Source organism: Diabrotica virgifera, chromosome 1, assembly GCF_917563875.1.
Source record: "Diabrotica virgifera virgifera chromosome 1, PGI_DIABVI_V3a".
NCBI classification, from domain to species: domain Eukaryota; kingdom Metazoa; phylum Arthropoda; class Insecta; order Coleoptera; family Chrysomelidae; genus Diabrotica; species Diabrotica virgifera.
The window spans coordinates 278,262,674-278,280,698 of NC_065443.1; the positions used below are offsets into that span (position 1 = coordinate 278,262,674).

At 31.9% G+C, this 18,025-nt stretch overlaps 1 protein-coding gene across 2 annotated transcripts in view; it reads left to right on the plus strand.

Annotated features, from left to right (window-relative positions):
• Positions 1 to 18,025, plus strand: part of LOC114327600 (saccharopine dehydrogenase-like oxidoreductase) — a 76,843-nt gene that overhangs the window by 20,890 nt on the left and 37,928 nt on the right. For both annotated transcript variants that reach the window (XR_007695971.1, XM_028276268.2), the window contains exon 2: positions 10,543 to 10,727. Coding sequence is in view for 1 of the 2 variants with exons in the window: in XM_028276268.2 (XP_028132069.2) it covers positions 10,550 to 10,727 (178 nt within the window). In the remaining variant the exon portion in view is untranslated. The remainder of the gene's footprint in view (positions 1 to 10,542; positions 10,728 to 18,025) is intronic.

The window sequence follows — 18,025 nt, forward strand, 5'->3', positions numbered from 1 at the left end:
CAAAATTTTACTTTCTGGCTGACTGTTTTTCATTATATTATGCCACATGTTGACGTTTTGTACAATAATCTTAAAAAAAAGAACATGGACCCAACCGAAGCACAGAAAGCTATACATGTTTTTGAGCAAAGTATTAACAATGTCCGAAATAAAATAGACCCTATCATACATCAAGCTTCAAATTTAAATGCGGCGCCTAGTGTCCAAAAAAGGAAACGCCCAAATAACAGCCAACAGGATCACCGTATTGCCTGTCTAGAAGTTTGTGATGTTATTATAAACAATGCAAAAGAACGGTTTGCATATACAAATCATCTAGTTGCCGCAACACTTTTATCTTCAGAACATTTCGAAAAATATAATAATAAGTTTCCTGAAAATGAATTGGATTTAACTTGTACAGCTTATAACTTCTTTGATAAAAACCGTTTGCGAACAGAACTGTCAGTTTTGTATTCCAATATCGAGTGTAGAACATTAAAAGGTGCAGTGCCTTTACTAAAATTTATAATTTCTAATAATTTAGAGGACACATTAACAGAAACCAAAAAGTTGATACAAATTCTGGTGACTACGCCAATGACCACAGCAGAAGCTGAACGTAGTTTTTCAACTTTAAAACGGATCAAAACATTTTTAAGAAATTCAATGCGCGAAGACAGATTAACAGCCCTTTCCACACTCTCGATAGAAAAAAAGTTCATCGCTTCAATACCGAACTTTAACGATAAAGTAATCGAAAAGTTTGCGACAAAAAAGGGCCGGCGTATTAATTTCCAATTTAGAAAAATGCAATAAATGTAAGTTAATCAGATTTTTATAGCATGTCGTTATTAGTTACTATTAATTAGTATTAAAGCTAATTTTATTGTTTTTGTTTTCGTATGTTATTCTATTTCTATTATTTTATATTGGCCGTGGTTCATGCAGCACACCCTATAGCAGATGTCACGAGCCGCCACTGATTACTACTGAAAATTTACCTGTTTAGCAACAATATTTTTATAACGATATTGTTAAGGAATAAGGTTATAACATATTTAAAAAATCACTTAAATCGGACAACAGGTTTAGGAGATATAAGACATCAAAAATTACCCATTTTTAAGGTGGCCGGTTAATTTTGGTCCAGAGTGTAGTACATACATGACATTTGACTTAAATATTCGGATCTTTCTCCTTGTAGTGTACTCGCCAGACCTCCAAACAGGGTTGAGCATGCTGAATGCTTGTTGAGCTTTTCGTATTCTTATACGAATATCGTCTTCTGTACCTCCGGTTTGTATTATGACACTTCCAAGTAAAGTTTCCCACATTTTCAATGCGCATATTGTCAGTAGTAAATAGCGTGTTGTTCCTTTCATTTATTCTCATGGACTTGGTTTTACTAATATTAATTTACTAATGAGGGACGGTTTATAAGATGGTTTATTTACCGGCATCAGGATTAGTTATGAGCGAGACTGGTCTTGGTCTTGCGGTCTTGGTCTTGCAGCAAGACCAAGACCGCCTTTTGGTTTGCAAGACCAAGACCAAGACCAGGTATTCAAGACCAAGACCGAACCTTGCAAGACTACGCAAGACCAAGACCAACCTGCAAGACTCTTGCACTTTTTTGCGAATTTGGTTTTTTATTGTTTAACTTTATTTTTTAGTTCAATAATATATACTGACATTGTAATAAACCTTAAACAATATCGAATTTTTAAAATACATAATATTTTGGTTATATTTTTAAGTCGTTTTGATTAAGTCAAACGGTTTGCCTTTTCTCAACCTTCAAAGTGCCCAGAAGGCAAGTTTTCGAACGGCGACAGTTCAAGGACAATTGAAATTACTTGTAAGACAAAAAAATGTAATTATAGATAGGGTAATTTTGATATATACTTTAATCGGTATTAAAGCAGATTAAGGGGAATTGGTTGTAACATTCCTCTTCTAACTTTTCTAGCGTTATCTTATAATTTTACAACAGTAAGTACAGGGTATTTAACGTAAGCAGGCCACTCAAATAACAAAAAAATCAATCGAATGTCAAAAAAAAGGGGAGCACAATCGAACATAAAAAAATGCTCCGTATTAGACTGTCGTATAAGAACACATTTTATGAAAATAATACTGATGACGTCGTTTCTGTAGTACCCAAAAATGACATTTAAAAAACCGTATATGTAGAAACAGAAATAAAATTATTCCTATGACAGTTCAACAGTTTCCAGTATAATACATTTTCCGCCATATTTGTTTCTAATTGGAACCTAAAAGCTAAAAATAATGAAATTTTTTTTGAGTGATACTGGATTCTTCGGAAAATGATTTTCTTTAATTTTTCTATTTTCAGTTATTCTCTATTATGAACAGTTTCACACCCTGTACATACAGCCACCCTGTATATGCAGAATGTTTACTAAGTATATGTCCAAACTTTATAGGTTACACGTTCATATGAACTGAAAATAATTTTTTTTAATGAGAAATCAGTGTTCACGTTCGATACATCATTTTAATAGGAATTTACATCTGGTCAAAATTGAAGGTTTTTTAAATTTTTTCTCCACATAAAAAACACAGTTTTGCTTTTGCCTTGTATGCAAGTATGTATGTATAATCAAATAAAGCGTGTATTTCCTCCAAATAAAATAAAATGTAACTAATAACTTTTTCTTTTTTCTTCTTTTTTTTCTTTTATATCATATGCTATTGAATGTATAAAAAGCAGGTTGTGTCTCAATTCAATTTAAAATTGAAATTTGAAAATAAACCTTTATATTTGAAATATACTTTTTAATGAAATAATTAGGTGAATGTATAATGTTAAAATTGGTATGCGTTTGAAACTACATTCTACATTCTTTTAAAATTTTAAAGCAAAAAATATAGTTTCATTCTTCACATCTTTATTTATTTCAATGTACATTTTATTCGAAATTGTTTGGTTCAAATTATTACTACCAAAAGAATGTGTGTGTACTTTGTACGCACGTAAGAAGTTATACTTCTATTATATGATTTAAACGAAATTAATATACTTTTTATTTATATTTTATTTAAATATTAAACTAATTTATACTTACTACTTCTCAAACATTTTTATTAAAACAGTGCCAAAAATTAAAATAATAAAAGAATAAAACACACACAAACACAATATAAATGCCACAAATGATTTCTGAACATTAATTGTCGGAAATTTTTTTAACTAAATACGTATTTTCTGAAAATAAAATTATATAATAAATATACTTACAATCATAAAATGTATAAAAAGAAAATAAAAAAATAAAAGTTTTTATTGGGATTCGAACCAGCTATCAGCGCGGTTGGTATATTGGGGTTCATTCGCCTTAAACACTTCGCCACGGAGGCAATGTGTCATTGGGTCTATTGAATAAAAAGAAGTATTTGCTTTTACTTACAAGTATTTAAGTCTTTACTTAATACTAATTGAATAAAGTCATTTCTTTAATGCTTTATTCAAATACTATTAAGTAAATACTTAAATGCGAGGAAGTAAAAGCAAAGACTTTTTTTATTCAATAGACCCATTATGTGCGAAGATCGACTAACTAAACGGATTAAGCTTTTGACATTTTTGAATTAAATTAAATTATTTTGATTTTGAATTGAAATGATTTAGAATTGAAAAAATACAACAAAACATAGAGTAAGAAAACAATATATTAGGTGAACATTGATAGAAATTTTGATGGTAATCAAATTATGTAAATAAAAGTATTACATACTATGTATTTTGGTAGGTTTAAATAGGTAGGTACGTATGATACATTTACAATTATTACGTACCTGTTGCTTTTAAAAACTATTTAAATGTCACTACAATTATAAACTTTTTTGTTTTTGTCCTCACAACAATAAAACTAATATATTAGGTATACATTTGTTTACCTTCATATTAAACAATTATTTATTATTGACAGATCATTTCAACACCCAATCAGAGCCTGTATAACGACTAATACCATACTGTCGGTGTGCGCATGCGCGCAGATTAATATAAATTCACCCTCAATCTCAATCGCGCCTAAAGAAGTATAACTTCAAAAAAGCAAGAACAGCAAGACTCGTGCAGCAAGACCAAGAACAAGACCGGCTAGTGCAAGACCAAGACTGCCTTTTAGCTGCAAGACCAAGACCAAGCTTGCAAGAACAAGACCAAGACTAGCCTGGTCTTGGTCTTGTTCTTGTTTTGCTCATCACTAAATCAGGATCGAACTCCTCACATATAGATACTATTTTATCATTAAAAATATCTGTTCCTCAATCTTTAAAATACCATATTATAGAAAGATACTGCTTCATGAACCAAAATATAGTTAATTTTACAAGTTTACCACCCTGTAACTCAGAAACGAGCATTGTATTATTTTTGGCTTCGGAACACACAATAGGGAACTTGCACATTTTTTTATTACACAATATTGTTCTGCTTTGTGTAAAAATAAGATTTCCACAGCAAATATTAGAACGAAAACATGCATTGTTTCGGAATAATTCAAACAAGCTTAGGTATATTTTCCTAAAACTTTTTTTGTTAGTTTATATACATGTTAAAATAAAAAGTTCTACTCGCAGGTGTGGCCGCTAATTGTTTATTAATTGTTTAAACAATAACAATTGTTTTGTATAAATAATTTTAAAAATATCGTTGAATTCATCATTTTACTTTGATCAAATATGTTTCTATTTTGTTTTTGGTTATGCTGAATCCGAATATGGCATTACAATTTGAAAATTCTTATACAGAAGCTCTTATACAGTATGTTTGCGTAGCTAGGAACCACATGGAAAACTTTTTTATTATCAATTTTACGAAAAAAAGTTATTCTTCATAAAATATTCTGGATAGTCAAAAATCTAAAACTCAACCACCAGATATCAAATTTTATCAATTTTATACGAGCGATGTCAAAAATATGAATTTTTTAAAGAGTAAAGTATACCTTTTTATTCCAGAATATCAAGAAATGCTATTATGAAAAGTTGTTTGAAATTAAAAACTATGTCTTAATATACAATTATATTATTCTAACCGAAAAAAAAAATTCAATTTTTTTCTCAAATTACGGATACTCATCATCATTTTATTACAAATTGTAACTGTTTTATTATTAATTTTACGCAAAAAAGTTATTCTCCATAAAATGCTCTACCTGGTCTACAATCTATGATACAACCATCAGATGTCAAACTTTTTCAGTTTTATACGAGGTCAATAAAAAATATGAATTTTTCTTAAGAGTCAAGTGCCTTTATTATTCACAATATTTTAATTAGAAGGATGTAGTTGAACACTGAAACATATTTTTTAATTCCAACCAACTTTCCTTTATAACAATTTTCGATATTGTGAAATATAAAGGTACTTTACTCTCGAGTGAAATTCATATTTTTTGACATACCTACCTCGTATAAAATTAATAAAATTTTATATTTGATGACTGCATCTTATATTATATACGATGCAAAGTATTTTATAAAGAATAACTTTTTTTCGTAAGACTGATAATAAAAAAGTTATCAATATGTTCCCAGTTACGCAGACGGTAATTTTCGGTTTTTGTATTACATTTTTGTTATCTTTCTTAATTTTCTCCAAAAGAAATAGTTTATTTCATTTCTAAAGTAAAATAATTTAGTGCATTTTAAAGACTATATCCTGAGCTTTAAAAAAACACTTAAAAACTGTAATAGATCTGTTGAAAATTGAGTAATACCGTCTTAAAGTGGTGTTAATTCTGTGAAACTATGAAGTTTTCAAAAATTGCATTTTTTGAGACGTCGTCGTATCATTTGAATTAAATTTTGGAGATTTTTTTTGAATAAAGCATCGTTTAGTTAGATGATTAAAAGGTAAGTTGTGCAAAATTGAGAGTTTTATAAGAAAAATTGTATTAGTTACACATTTTTAAATCATTTTTAAACAAAATTCATGTAAGTCTCACTTTCAGCCCACACCGTACTTATGCCCATACATTTTGTTTTTTTATTATAACTCTAAGATAGCCTAATTATTCTGCTTTCATGTTCAATTTGTAAAATTTTATTTGATCGATTAGTTAAAGAATTACCCGTTGTCCTAGGTGAGCGACGGAAAACGACGCGACGCGATGCGATGCGATGCGACCAGTAATTCACGCGACGTGTGGCTTATGTAGCGTCGCATCGCGTCGCTTTCCATCACTCAAACCAGCACAAAGGTGACGATGTCAATTCATTCCTAATCTTAAGTATGGGGAAGTATACGGCAGTTTTGCTGGGAAATTCATATTAAATACTTAGCTTTAAAAAATTTTATAAACGAAGAAGAAAGACAACAAATATCATATATTTAGAGCGAAATAAATTTGGAGAGTTTCATCATTTATATTCGAAATTAATAAATAATCCACGTCGGTTTAAAATATATTGTGGCTTATTACCGTGCACTTTCGATTATATTATTGCAGTTGTTAAACCCAGTACATATTCAACTGTCAATAAGTAATTTTCAAAAACCAATTTCTATTGAGAAGACGCTGTTACTGGCTTTAAAAAGTAAGTTAATGAAAAAACACTGGTACTATACATATTAGTTTTTATTTATTTAATAAACTATTGAGTAGCATAATTTGAATTGAAAAAAGCAACTTGCACTTGACACTGCAAGCTTGACACTGACACTGCGTCGTGTCTCGTCGCGAACAATCGCGAACAAAACAAATTCGCACTTCGTCGCGTCTTGTCGTAGACTGATTAACCTGAAAACCTAGGCCACACACAAATACAACCATTACTTGATATTTTCGCGTCGCGTCGCGTCGCGTCGCGTCGTGTCGCGTTGTCGCGTTTGTCGCTCACCTAGGACAACGGGTAACATTAAAATAACTTAACCATGCGCTTCGCCGTACGCTAGTTTACAGTGCGCCAATGTTTGTGAGAAGGGTGACTTTAGCGTTATAAATAAAAAATTATAGAAGCTACAGATTTAATTTTAGAAAAATCTTTGTAAAGTTTTTTTTGTAAAATTTTCTGAATTTTTCAAAGGCCGTCAGTTTTTTTCAAAAATTTAAATTTTCGGAGTTATTTAAAAAAACATCTAATTTCGTAGTTCATTTGTTTAATAAAAAAATGAAGCACCCACTTCTCGAGTAGAACTTTTTGATATGTTGTTTATTAAACATTTCTTAATGAAATTACAAAAAGTTCTATCTTGTTTGATTTTTTCCGAACTAAAAATCTATATGCACTCCCCTAATTTAAAAATTTATAAAACTGAGATACACCATAAAATAATTATTTTACAAGTAAACGTAATGAGTAAAAGAATATCGAACGTAATGAATTACAAATTATAATGATATAACGTCACGACCAATGAGAGCGCCTTTTTTGCAATGCTGGCTGTTATAATTTGAATTTTCTCTCGATTTTAATCGTCTTTATACATTTATAAAATTTTTCTATATTTTCAAAAACCGAAACAAAAATAAAAACTAGATACGGGTCAAATTATTATAATGTAAAAAATATGTAGGTATATTAGGTCTGGATCCCGCGTATGAAAAAAAAGTTGATTAATAGCAAACTGAAAATTTGTTAATAGCTTAACGGTGTCTAGTCGGACAAACTTTGATATATGGGAACACTGGAACAGGGGAAGTTTTAATTGTGGAACAGGTTAAACATTTGGAACGGTCAGACCTCGAAAACGGCACATGTATTTTGTCGGACAGAACAGACTTAAACTCTCCGAACAGAGATTAAACTCTCATGCAAAAATCAGACTGCTATTTATCACCAAATGGGCGTTTTAATGAGTGGAACATATAGAATATGTCAAATGACAGGAATTATGACAGGTGATAAATAGCAGTCTGATTTTTGTATGAGAGTTTAATCTCTGTTCGGAGAGTTTAAGTCTATTCTGTCGGACAAAATAAATGTGCCGTTTTCGTGGTCTGGCCGTTCCAAATGTTTAACCTGTTCCACAATTAAAACTGTCCCTGTTCCAGTGTTCCCATATATCAAAGTTTATCCGACTAGACACCCTTAAGCTATTAACAAATTTTCAGCTTGCTATTAATCAACTTTTTTTTCATACGCGGGATCCAGACCTATATTATTTTTGCCAATCTAATGAACCACTAGCAAGGGTGTTGACAGTGTCAATATTTATTGTTTTGGTGCAATATTAACGTGCAAATATTTAGAATGGTATTCATTGAAGCAGAGAAGAACAAGTTGAGGAAATTGAGTTTGTAGATAATTTAGCAACTTTAAAATATGGTGATGAGTCGGCTGAAATAATGGCAGATTTGGCACTTTATCGGTCTAAAGAGGGATTTTTTGGAAAACCATACGTAGTGTTGGAAAATTCTCGAGAATGAAAAATCGGAGAATATTCTCGAGAATATTCTCGATATGGAGAATTTTCTGAGAATGAACCCCATGACGCACTTAAGAATATTGTTGAAGATGAAAAATAGGGTTTTAAAAATCATGATATTATATACAAAATTATGAGACGAAACAACAGTGTTCTTTGTATATAAAAAAATACAAAAACAACAGAAAACACAAAATTTCTTTGATAAAAAAATGAAATTTTCTTCTTAACAGCGAATAATCGATGTGGTATGATAAAAGATGAGACCTCAGATTCAGAATCTATTTCTATCATTAGCTCATCCTAGTCATCTACAATCTGCATTTCAATGTACTGATGAGTTGTGGGATTTTGTTTTTCACGAGTGGCCAGCTCAGTCATGGATTGGTCTACGTCTAACAATTTTAAATTGTAAGCAATAAAAGTTACCTTACGAGCCCGTTCAGCAGTGAGTCGGTTTCTTTTAGAGGAGTGGATAAAAAAACCCTAAGTATGTACTGAAACTTCTTTCAGTCGCTGCACTGGATGCATGCTTAATAATATATCAACTACTATTTTAGTTAATTTTGTTCCGAAACATGTACCTCTTCACCATATGATTAAGTCTAGTTTTTCAATTGATTTTACAACGTATGGTTTTCCAAAAAATCCCTCCCTAGACCGATAAAGTGCCAAATCTGCCATTATTTCAGCCGACTCACCACCATATTTTAAAGTTGCTAAATTATCTACAAACTGAGTTTCCTCAGCTTGTGCTTCTCTGCTTAAATGAACACAATTCTAAATATTTACACGTTAACATTGCACCAAATGCTTTATTTAATTACTATTAAGTAAATACTTAAATACGAGGAAGTAAAAGCAAATACTTCTTTTTATTCAATAGACCCAATAAATATTGACACTGTCAACACCCTTGCTAGTGGTTCATGGGATTGGCAGAAACAATATACCTACATATTTTTTAAATTATAATAATTTGATCCGTATCTAGTTTTTATTTTTGTTTCGGTTTTTGAAAATATAGAAAAATTTTGCCGAGAATATTCTAGTTCTCGAGAATATTCTCTTGAGAATATGTATTCTCTTCTAACATCACTAACCATACGTTGTAAAATCAATTGAAAAACTAGACTTAATCATATGGTGAAGAGGTACATGTTTCGGAACAAAATTAACTAAAACAGTAGTTGATATATTATTAAGCATGCTTTCATCCAGTTCAGCGACTGAAAGAAGTTTCAGTACTTATGGTTTTTTCTATCCGCTCCTCTAAAAGAAACCGGCTCACTGCTGAACGGCAACTTTTATTGCTCACAATTTAAAATTGTTAGACGTAGACCAATCCATGACTGAGCTGGCCACTCGTGAAAAACAGAATCATACAACTCATCAGTACATTGAAATGCAGATTGTAGATGACTAGGATGAGCTAATGATAGAAATAGATTCTGAATCTGAAGTCTCATCTTTTATCATACCACATCGATTATTTGCTGTTAAGAACAAAATTTCATTTTTTTATCAAAGAAATTTTGTGTTTTCTGTTGTTTTTGTATTTTTTATATACAAAGAACACTGTTGTTTCGTCTCATAATTTTGTATATAATATCATGATTTTTAAAACCCTATTTTTCATCTTCAACAATATTCTTAAGTGCGTCATGGGGTTCATTCTCAGAAAATTCTCCATATCGAGAATATTCTCGAGAATATTCTCCGATTTTTCATTCTCGAGAATTTTCCAACACTATTAGGGGCCAAACGAAACACAAAACCACGTTTATTTTCTTTGAAATAATATATTTTAAATTATGTTCTGTTGCTATTTATAGCATTTTTTTCGAATTTAAAATTTTATGCAAGCTCCCTATTACAATGGGAAAATTTTTTTACGACTTATCCTGTACATAAATCAACAAGTTGTTTATTGTGATAATGATATTTATTTTTAACAACAGCTGTTTATCTAATAATATATAAATATGAATACTTAATTGGGTTTCTCATTGATGTGAAGGTTATTTTAACTCATTTCTTGGCAAAGACATTTGGAATTAGACTTACGTATAAAGGAGTTATTTTATAGAGCAATTTTATATAAAAAATTTATGTGCTACAAATATTTTTCTTTAATTTCATTCATTTATTTATAGTAAAAGGATGGCCGAAGGAAGATTAGATTTTTTGATATTTGGGGCCACTGGTTTTACTGGTTTACACTGTATTCCCTATGTATACAAATTCGCTAAAGAAAATGGAAGAAATATGGCATGGGGTGTTGCTGGACGTTCAGAGGAAAGACTCAAGGAAGCTCTCGAAAAAATGGGAAAGAAAGTTGGTAAGTTTACTATTTTGTTATGTATAGAAATGTTTTGCATATAATACATTGTTTTTCTAATGTCGCTTTAACCCGGATTGAAACTTGACTTTCTCTAATTTCCGTAGTATGTATTATTATATTTTTTATTTTACTTTTTATATAGGGTGTTTAGGTTTGGTAAAGAATGTGCCATAGCGTAACCTTAGATTCCTGAAGTTAAAATAGGTCGATTTAAGCTAACCTACCTTAGTACGAAAGTTTATAATAACCGAAATAGTCAAAGGTAAACTTATTATTTTATTTATTTTTGAATATTTCCTGACAGACATGGGATAACAACAATGAAATTTGGCAAATGTTGCTTTTTTGTGACGAGAAACCTAAATACCCCACCAAAAATTATTATTACCCAGAGGGCGTCACATACGTGTTTCAGCGCTCATTTAATACGTTCAATTTTTTTATCCCCCACTCTACATAATTTTGTGACCAAAACTTTTATTCCCCTATTATTTTTACTTGAAAAAGTACCACATTCATCTCACTAAACTCAACCGTTTACGAGATAAACGCATTTTAAATCTTACGATGTAAAATTCAATTTTTTGCATTTTATTATATGTAGTTACTAAAAACCATTTGACATATCCTTGTCATATTCGGCAGCAAGGGTAAGTACTGTACACCCTACTAAATTATGTAACACAAACGTTTCTGGTTACTACCAGTGGCGTACGATGGGGGAAAGTGAACGGTTGACCCTTCCCAAATCCTACGCCACTGGCGGAATTGCTATTGTAGTGCAGTCTTTCTCTACTTTACGCTCTATGTAAACAATACAGTCTTCAGTCGTAACGATAAAGTTATTCGTTTTCGAGATATTTGAAGTTAAAAACGAAGGGTCGTAATACATTAATCAAAATAACTGTGCCGTTTCATTTTTAACTTCAGATATCTCGAAAACTAATGACTTTATCGTTACGAATGAAGAGTACATTATTTACATACAATGTATTAAAGAATCTAAAAATTATGCTAAAATAGCAGTTCCGTCAGTGGCGTAGAATTTGGGAAGGGTCAACCATTCACTTTTCCCTGTCGTACGCCTCTGGTAGTAGCCAGAAACGATTATTATCTAACATAATTTAGTAGGGTCTACAGCACCTACACTTTCTGCCAAATTATGACACGGATATGTCAAATAGTTTTAAAGTATTATATTTTTTTAAATAATTTATTTTTTATTTAAAACTTTAAGAACTATTATTTGTACCCGGTACTTTAAAAATATTTGACATATTATCCTTATCATACTTGGCAGAAAGTGGCGTATACCCTACTAAATTATGTAAAATAGTCGTTTCTGGCTACTACCAGAGGCCGACAGGGGAAAGTGAATGTTTGACCCTTCCCAAATTCTACGCCACTGACGGAACTGCTATTTTAGTATAATTTTCAGATTCTTCAATACCTTGTATGTAAATAATGTACTCTTCTTTCGTAACGATAAAGTCATTAGTTTTCGAGATATCTGAAGTTAAAAATGAAACGGCACAGTTATTTTGATTAATGTATTACGCCCCTTCGTTTGTAACTTCAAATATCTCGAAAACTAATGACATTATCGTTACGAATGAAGACTATATTGTTTACATAGAGGGTATTAGAGAATCGAAAAATTCCACTAAAATAGCAATTCCGCCAGTGGCGGTTTGGGAAGGGTCAACCATTCACTTTCCCCCGTCGTACGCCACTGGTAGTAGCCAGAAACGTTTGTGTAACATAATGGTAGGGGAGCAAAGTATGCTAAATTTGCAGTCACTCGAGCGTTATGGGGACTTATTGGGTTGTGATTATTAGGTCCTAAAACCAAGAAAAGTTAAGTAAAATTTTCCCTTTTAGTGGGGACTTTCCATTTTTTATTTTAATTTTCCATTTCCAACAATCGTTTTTTCCGATTATAGCGCCATCTATCCATAATTCGAAAAAATGTCTCGAATAAAATTGCTTATTTTTACGTAAAGAATCCAAATCTGCAATAAAAATTTGGGGGTCCATTTAAGATTTTAAAGTAACCCCCCACCCCACCTCCGTGGAGGGTCGTGTTTGGTACCATTCGATAGATTTTTCAAAAACATTTTGAAAGTGTATTTTGCAGTTTTTCGATCTGATGTTCATTTTGCGAAATATCGCGGGGTTTGTATTTAAAATTTAAAATTTACCCCCACCTCTCTCCGTGGGGGTCATGTTTAGTACCATTCGATAGATTTTTAAAAAATATTGAAGACGTATTTTTTAGTTTTTCGATCTGACGTCCAATTCGCGAAATATTCGCTTTTTCTTTGTGAAACTTTTTGACTTACCCATTTCCTTACTCAAGATTTTTGAAATCAAATCGTCAGATTTTTGAAATATACACTCTTTTGCATGTACTTAACTTACCTTATCTTAATCTGAAAATTTCGAGTATTTTTAAGGATATATTTTTTTTCGAGCCCCCCTTAACGAACTTCCCTGTGTTAAGAGCCAATTTGTAGTAGAGGTACATCTGCAGAGTACCAGGTTTCACCCCATATGATAATCTGATGCGCTCGAGTAACTGCAAAAATCCCCGCTTGGGCTCCCCTACCATAATTTAGTAGGGTGTACAGTACCTACACTTGCTGCCAAATATGACAAGGATATGTCAAATGGTTTTTAGTAACTACAATAAAAAAATTAAATTTTGCATCGTAGATTTAAAATGCGTTTATCTCGAAAACGGTTGAGTTTAGTGAGATGAATGTAATGTACCTTTTTTGAGTAAAAATAATAGAGGAATACAAGTTTTGATCTCAAAATTATGTAGAGTTTGGGATAAAAAAAATTGAACATATTAAACGAGCGCTGAAAGACGTATGTGGCGAATTCTGGGTAATATATAATTTTTGGTGGGGAATTTAGGTTTCTCGTCCCAAAAAACTCCCATTTACCAAATCTCGCGTTGTTATCCCATGTCAGTCATGAAATAATCAAAAATAAATAAAATAAAAGTTTAACTTTGACACCCTGTATTTTGGTTATTATCAACTTTCTACTAAGGCAGGTATGTTAGCTTAAATCGACCTATTTTAATCTCAGGAATCTAAGGATAAGCTATGGCCCATTCTTTACCAAACACCCTGTATATATTTTTTATTTTGTATCGACTTTGGTGCCACTATAGTATGCGATCTACCGTCGCGTTTCTGCTATAGCTTGCAGTCTACCTAGGGATGCGGTGTATAACCTGTATTACAACACATCAAAATGGTCTAGGGCCTAGGGAACAAGAAATGAAAGTTTACTTTCAACAAGCAATACTTTCCTGTTAAAATAAAATTTGTTTATTGTTGGTTGGACAATCTTATCACAATTTACTATATCGGTTGGTGTTTTTGTTGATCTTAATAAAAGGTAAATATTTTGAAGTTTATCTACTCAACTTAAAAATTTAGTACATACACAATAGTACAATTTTTGCTACAAATGTAGTTCGAATTTGTTATTATTGTGGTTTTAACTAAGTTAATATCTAAAGAAATCATCTTGATCGCGAAATACAGCTACAAGCTATTGGTATGATACAGGGTGGTATGAATACTCGCGACGTGGCAGAAGCTGTGCATGCTACCAAAAGTACTGTAGGGCGGTTATGGCAGCGTTTTCAAGAGGCTGGTGTTGTAAGGGAAAGACACATTGATCCAACAAGAACAACACAACCGGTACATGACAGGTTTGTGCTCCTTTAGGAATTAAGGAACCCCAATGTTACTGCTAGCCAGCTAAAAAGTGAGCTTCAAAACATTCATGGCGTTAATGTTTCTGCTCAAATTGTAAGGAATATGTTGCATGAGGCCATGAGGGTAATCTTCACGCTAGACGTCCCATTAGAGTTCCATTATTATCTCGTGGGAATCGCACAAAGAAATTAGAATGGGCCGAGCAACATCAAAGGGCCTAGCCGGGTAAGATGATGAAAACTGCCCCCAACTCGATTCGAATTCCATATAGGTCACCGTTTAGCATATATAGTGAAACTCACTTTCTGAAATTTTTAGCCCCCTAAGTGGTCATGTGACCCACCTAGACCTTAAGTAGGGTTTTTTTAATTTTTGGCGGGAAATTTAGATTTTAGAACGATTTTAAAATTTTAAATGAGTATAAATAATAACTAAGACATTCGTTTTCACGAAAAAAAATATATAACGTGTATTTTTGCATAATGTTTCACCCTGAATTTTTTCAAATTTTTAAAATTGGTGAAACGCACCTTTAAAAATAAAAAACCGCATTTTTTCGTTTTTTTTTTTCGTTTTTTGATATAATTTTATACATATTTTTCAAAAAAGGTAACACCTTTACTAGAATAGGTAAAACACTGAAAAATAATTGGGGTTTGCTTAATAAAAATTTTTTGTAACGCCATCCATTTTCAAGATACAGGGCGTTGAAAAGAACAAAATTTTACAGATTTTTTACGATTTTACCGAAACTACTGGCAACATTGTAATAAAACTTGGCTGGTTTTAAGAGGTAGTTATTGTACATGTTTTGACATACAATTAAGGATTTGATATTCATCATTGGCGCGCATAGGGGTAATGGTCTGAACGTTTCAAAGAAAAAAAGATAGTACGCCACTGACATATTTAATCATTTTTGAATTCCTCGTTCAATTTGCGATAAAAATCTTCTTATTTTTTCATACGACGCGCCGTTTTGCTGCAAAAAATAAAATATCTTAACGCTTCCAAAGTATTCGAATTAGTTTTTATAATGGATGTACGAGTTTATGTAGATGTAGAAACTACTAGAAGTTCGAATACTTTGTAAAGGTTAAGATGTTTTATTTTTTGAATAAAAATGGCGCGTCGTATGAAAAAATAGGAAGATAGATTTTTTATCATAAATTGAACGAGGAATTCAAAAACGATTGTTAATTTGAAATATGTCTGTGGCGTACTATCTTTTTTCTTTAAAAAGTTCAGACCATTACCCCTATGCGCGCCAATGATAAATATAAAGTTCTTAGTTGTATGTATGTCAAAATATGCACAACAACTACCTCTTAAAACTCGCCAAATTTTATTACAATGTTACCAGTAGTTTCGACATAATAGTAAGAAATGTGTAAAATTTTGTTTTCTTCAACGCCCTGTATCTTGACAACGTCCTTTACCTTTTTTGAAAAATATGTATAAAATTGTATCAAAAAACAAAAAAAAAACGAAAAATGCGGTTTTCAATTTTAAAAATTTGAAAAAATTCAGGGTGAAACATTATGCAAAAATACACGTTATATATTTTTTTCGTGAAAACGAATGTCTTAGTTATTTTTTTATACTCATTTAAAATTTTAAAATCGTTCTAAAATTTAAATTTCCCGACAAAAATAAAAAAAAAAATTCGGACAAAACTTTTTAAAGCTTACAACTTTTTTATTTAAAGTTTTTCGCTAGTTCTTGATGCGGCTGAGATAAAAAAATAAAAACATAAAAATCCTACTTAATCTCTAGGTGGGTCACATGACCACTTAGGGGGCTAAAAATTTCAGAAAGTGAGTTTCACTATATATGCTAAACGGTGACCTATATGGAATTCGAATCGAGTTGGGGGCAGTTTTCATCATCTTACCCGGCTAGGCCCTTTGGCAAGAACGAGAATAGGCAAACATTATTTTCAGCGATGAATCCAGGTTTGGTTTACAACCCTATTCGCGAAGATCGAGGGTGTGGCGAACACCTGGCAATGCATCTCGATGTAAACCGTTCAAGAAGTTGACAGATTGATATCAAAGAGAAACTTTGATCGTTTGGGCTGGAGTTTCAGTAAGTTTTCGAACTGATCTCGTTCATATTGAAGGATTTTTAACAGCAAATGAATATCGAGATCATATTCTTGAACCTATATGCTGCACAATTCGAAGAAAATTTTATGCTGCTGCACGACAATGCACGTCCACATGTTGGATTGTCCACATTGTCCGCAAGAATCGTCAGAAATTTTTTAGAGCAGAACAATATTCAGTTATTGCCCTGGCCTATTCAATCTCCTGACTTGAATCCCATCGAGCAAGTTTGGGATATGCTAACTGAATGTGGGGAATACCTTTAAAATTGGTGTTTATTCGAGATTTTTAAAATACACATAGTATTAATGTGTAATGTTTAATGCCTTTACTGCAGTATCTATTAACTTTTCTTCATTTTGTTATAAAAATTAAAAAGGAAAGGTGCAGTTTTTCTCATTTTAACGAAGTAAAACGACGTTGAAAACTGTATTGATATCTGTATTCGTTTTGAAAATATAAAAATGGCTATTTGGTACTACTTTCCTTTTCATCCCTATTTAATAACAATAAATCGAATCTTTTCTGGTTATGTTAAGCATAGCCAGATGCATCTGGATATGTTAAGTTATGCAGGAAGACATGTGAATTTATACTTGGCAGATGATATAGGATGTGAGATACAACAATATAAATTCCTTTTTAGCTCGTCATTGTATTATACACTCCTCCTGTATATCAACAGTTGACTTGAATAATTCTAATTGCTCTATATTTTTAATTCGAAATACTTTCGAAAGGAATGTGCTGTATGCAATCGTTCATTATTACTTATTATGAATTTTCTTTGCTTATTTTGTCTTGTTTGTTGTGATCTTATGTCTTTACCAAAACCATGCAGGCATATGATTTTAAAGAACTCAAACGCTTCAGTCGAACAAAAGTGTTTGTATTCTTTGATTTACCCGTTTACTAAGAAGTAATAGGCGAATTCGTATTAAAAGTCAAGATGCTGATTGAAGGAAGAATTAGTTCGATGCCTGTACGCAGAAGGAGGATACAAAGGGTATACAGCTCATGCTAGCTTTTTTTGGCAAGATACTGTAACAGTAATTAGTTATCTTGCCAATCAGCCACCTTCCGTTATTGACTAAGATGCTAAAATGCACTCAATCTTCTTGTTGTTCTGAAGCTATTTCCTCCAATCTTCCTATTTATGATTAACTATTTATATGGGAAATAAGCCACAATTAAATTGAAAAAAATAATTTTATTAACGTTTCGACGCCCAAATCGGGTGTCCGTGTCTGGGGAACCAGACTCATGAACTGAATAGAAGAATCGTTCTTGGGTGGGCAGCATTTGGAAAACTGAGAGAAACTTTTAAAAGTGAGTTGCCCACATGCCTAAAGAGAAAGGTATTTGATTAGTGCGTCCTCCCAGTCTTGACGTACGGATCAGAAACACTTACCTTAACTAAAGCCTCGGCTACCAAACTAAGAGTCGC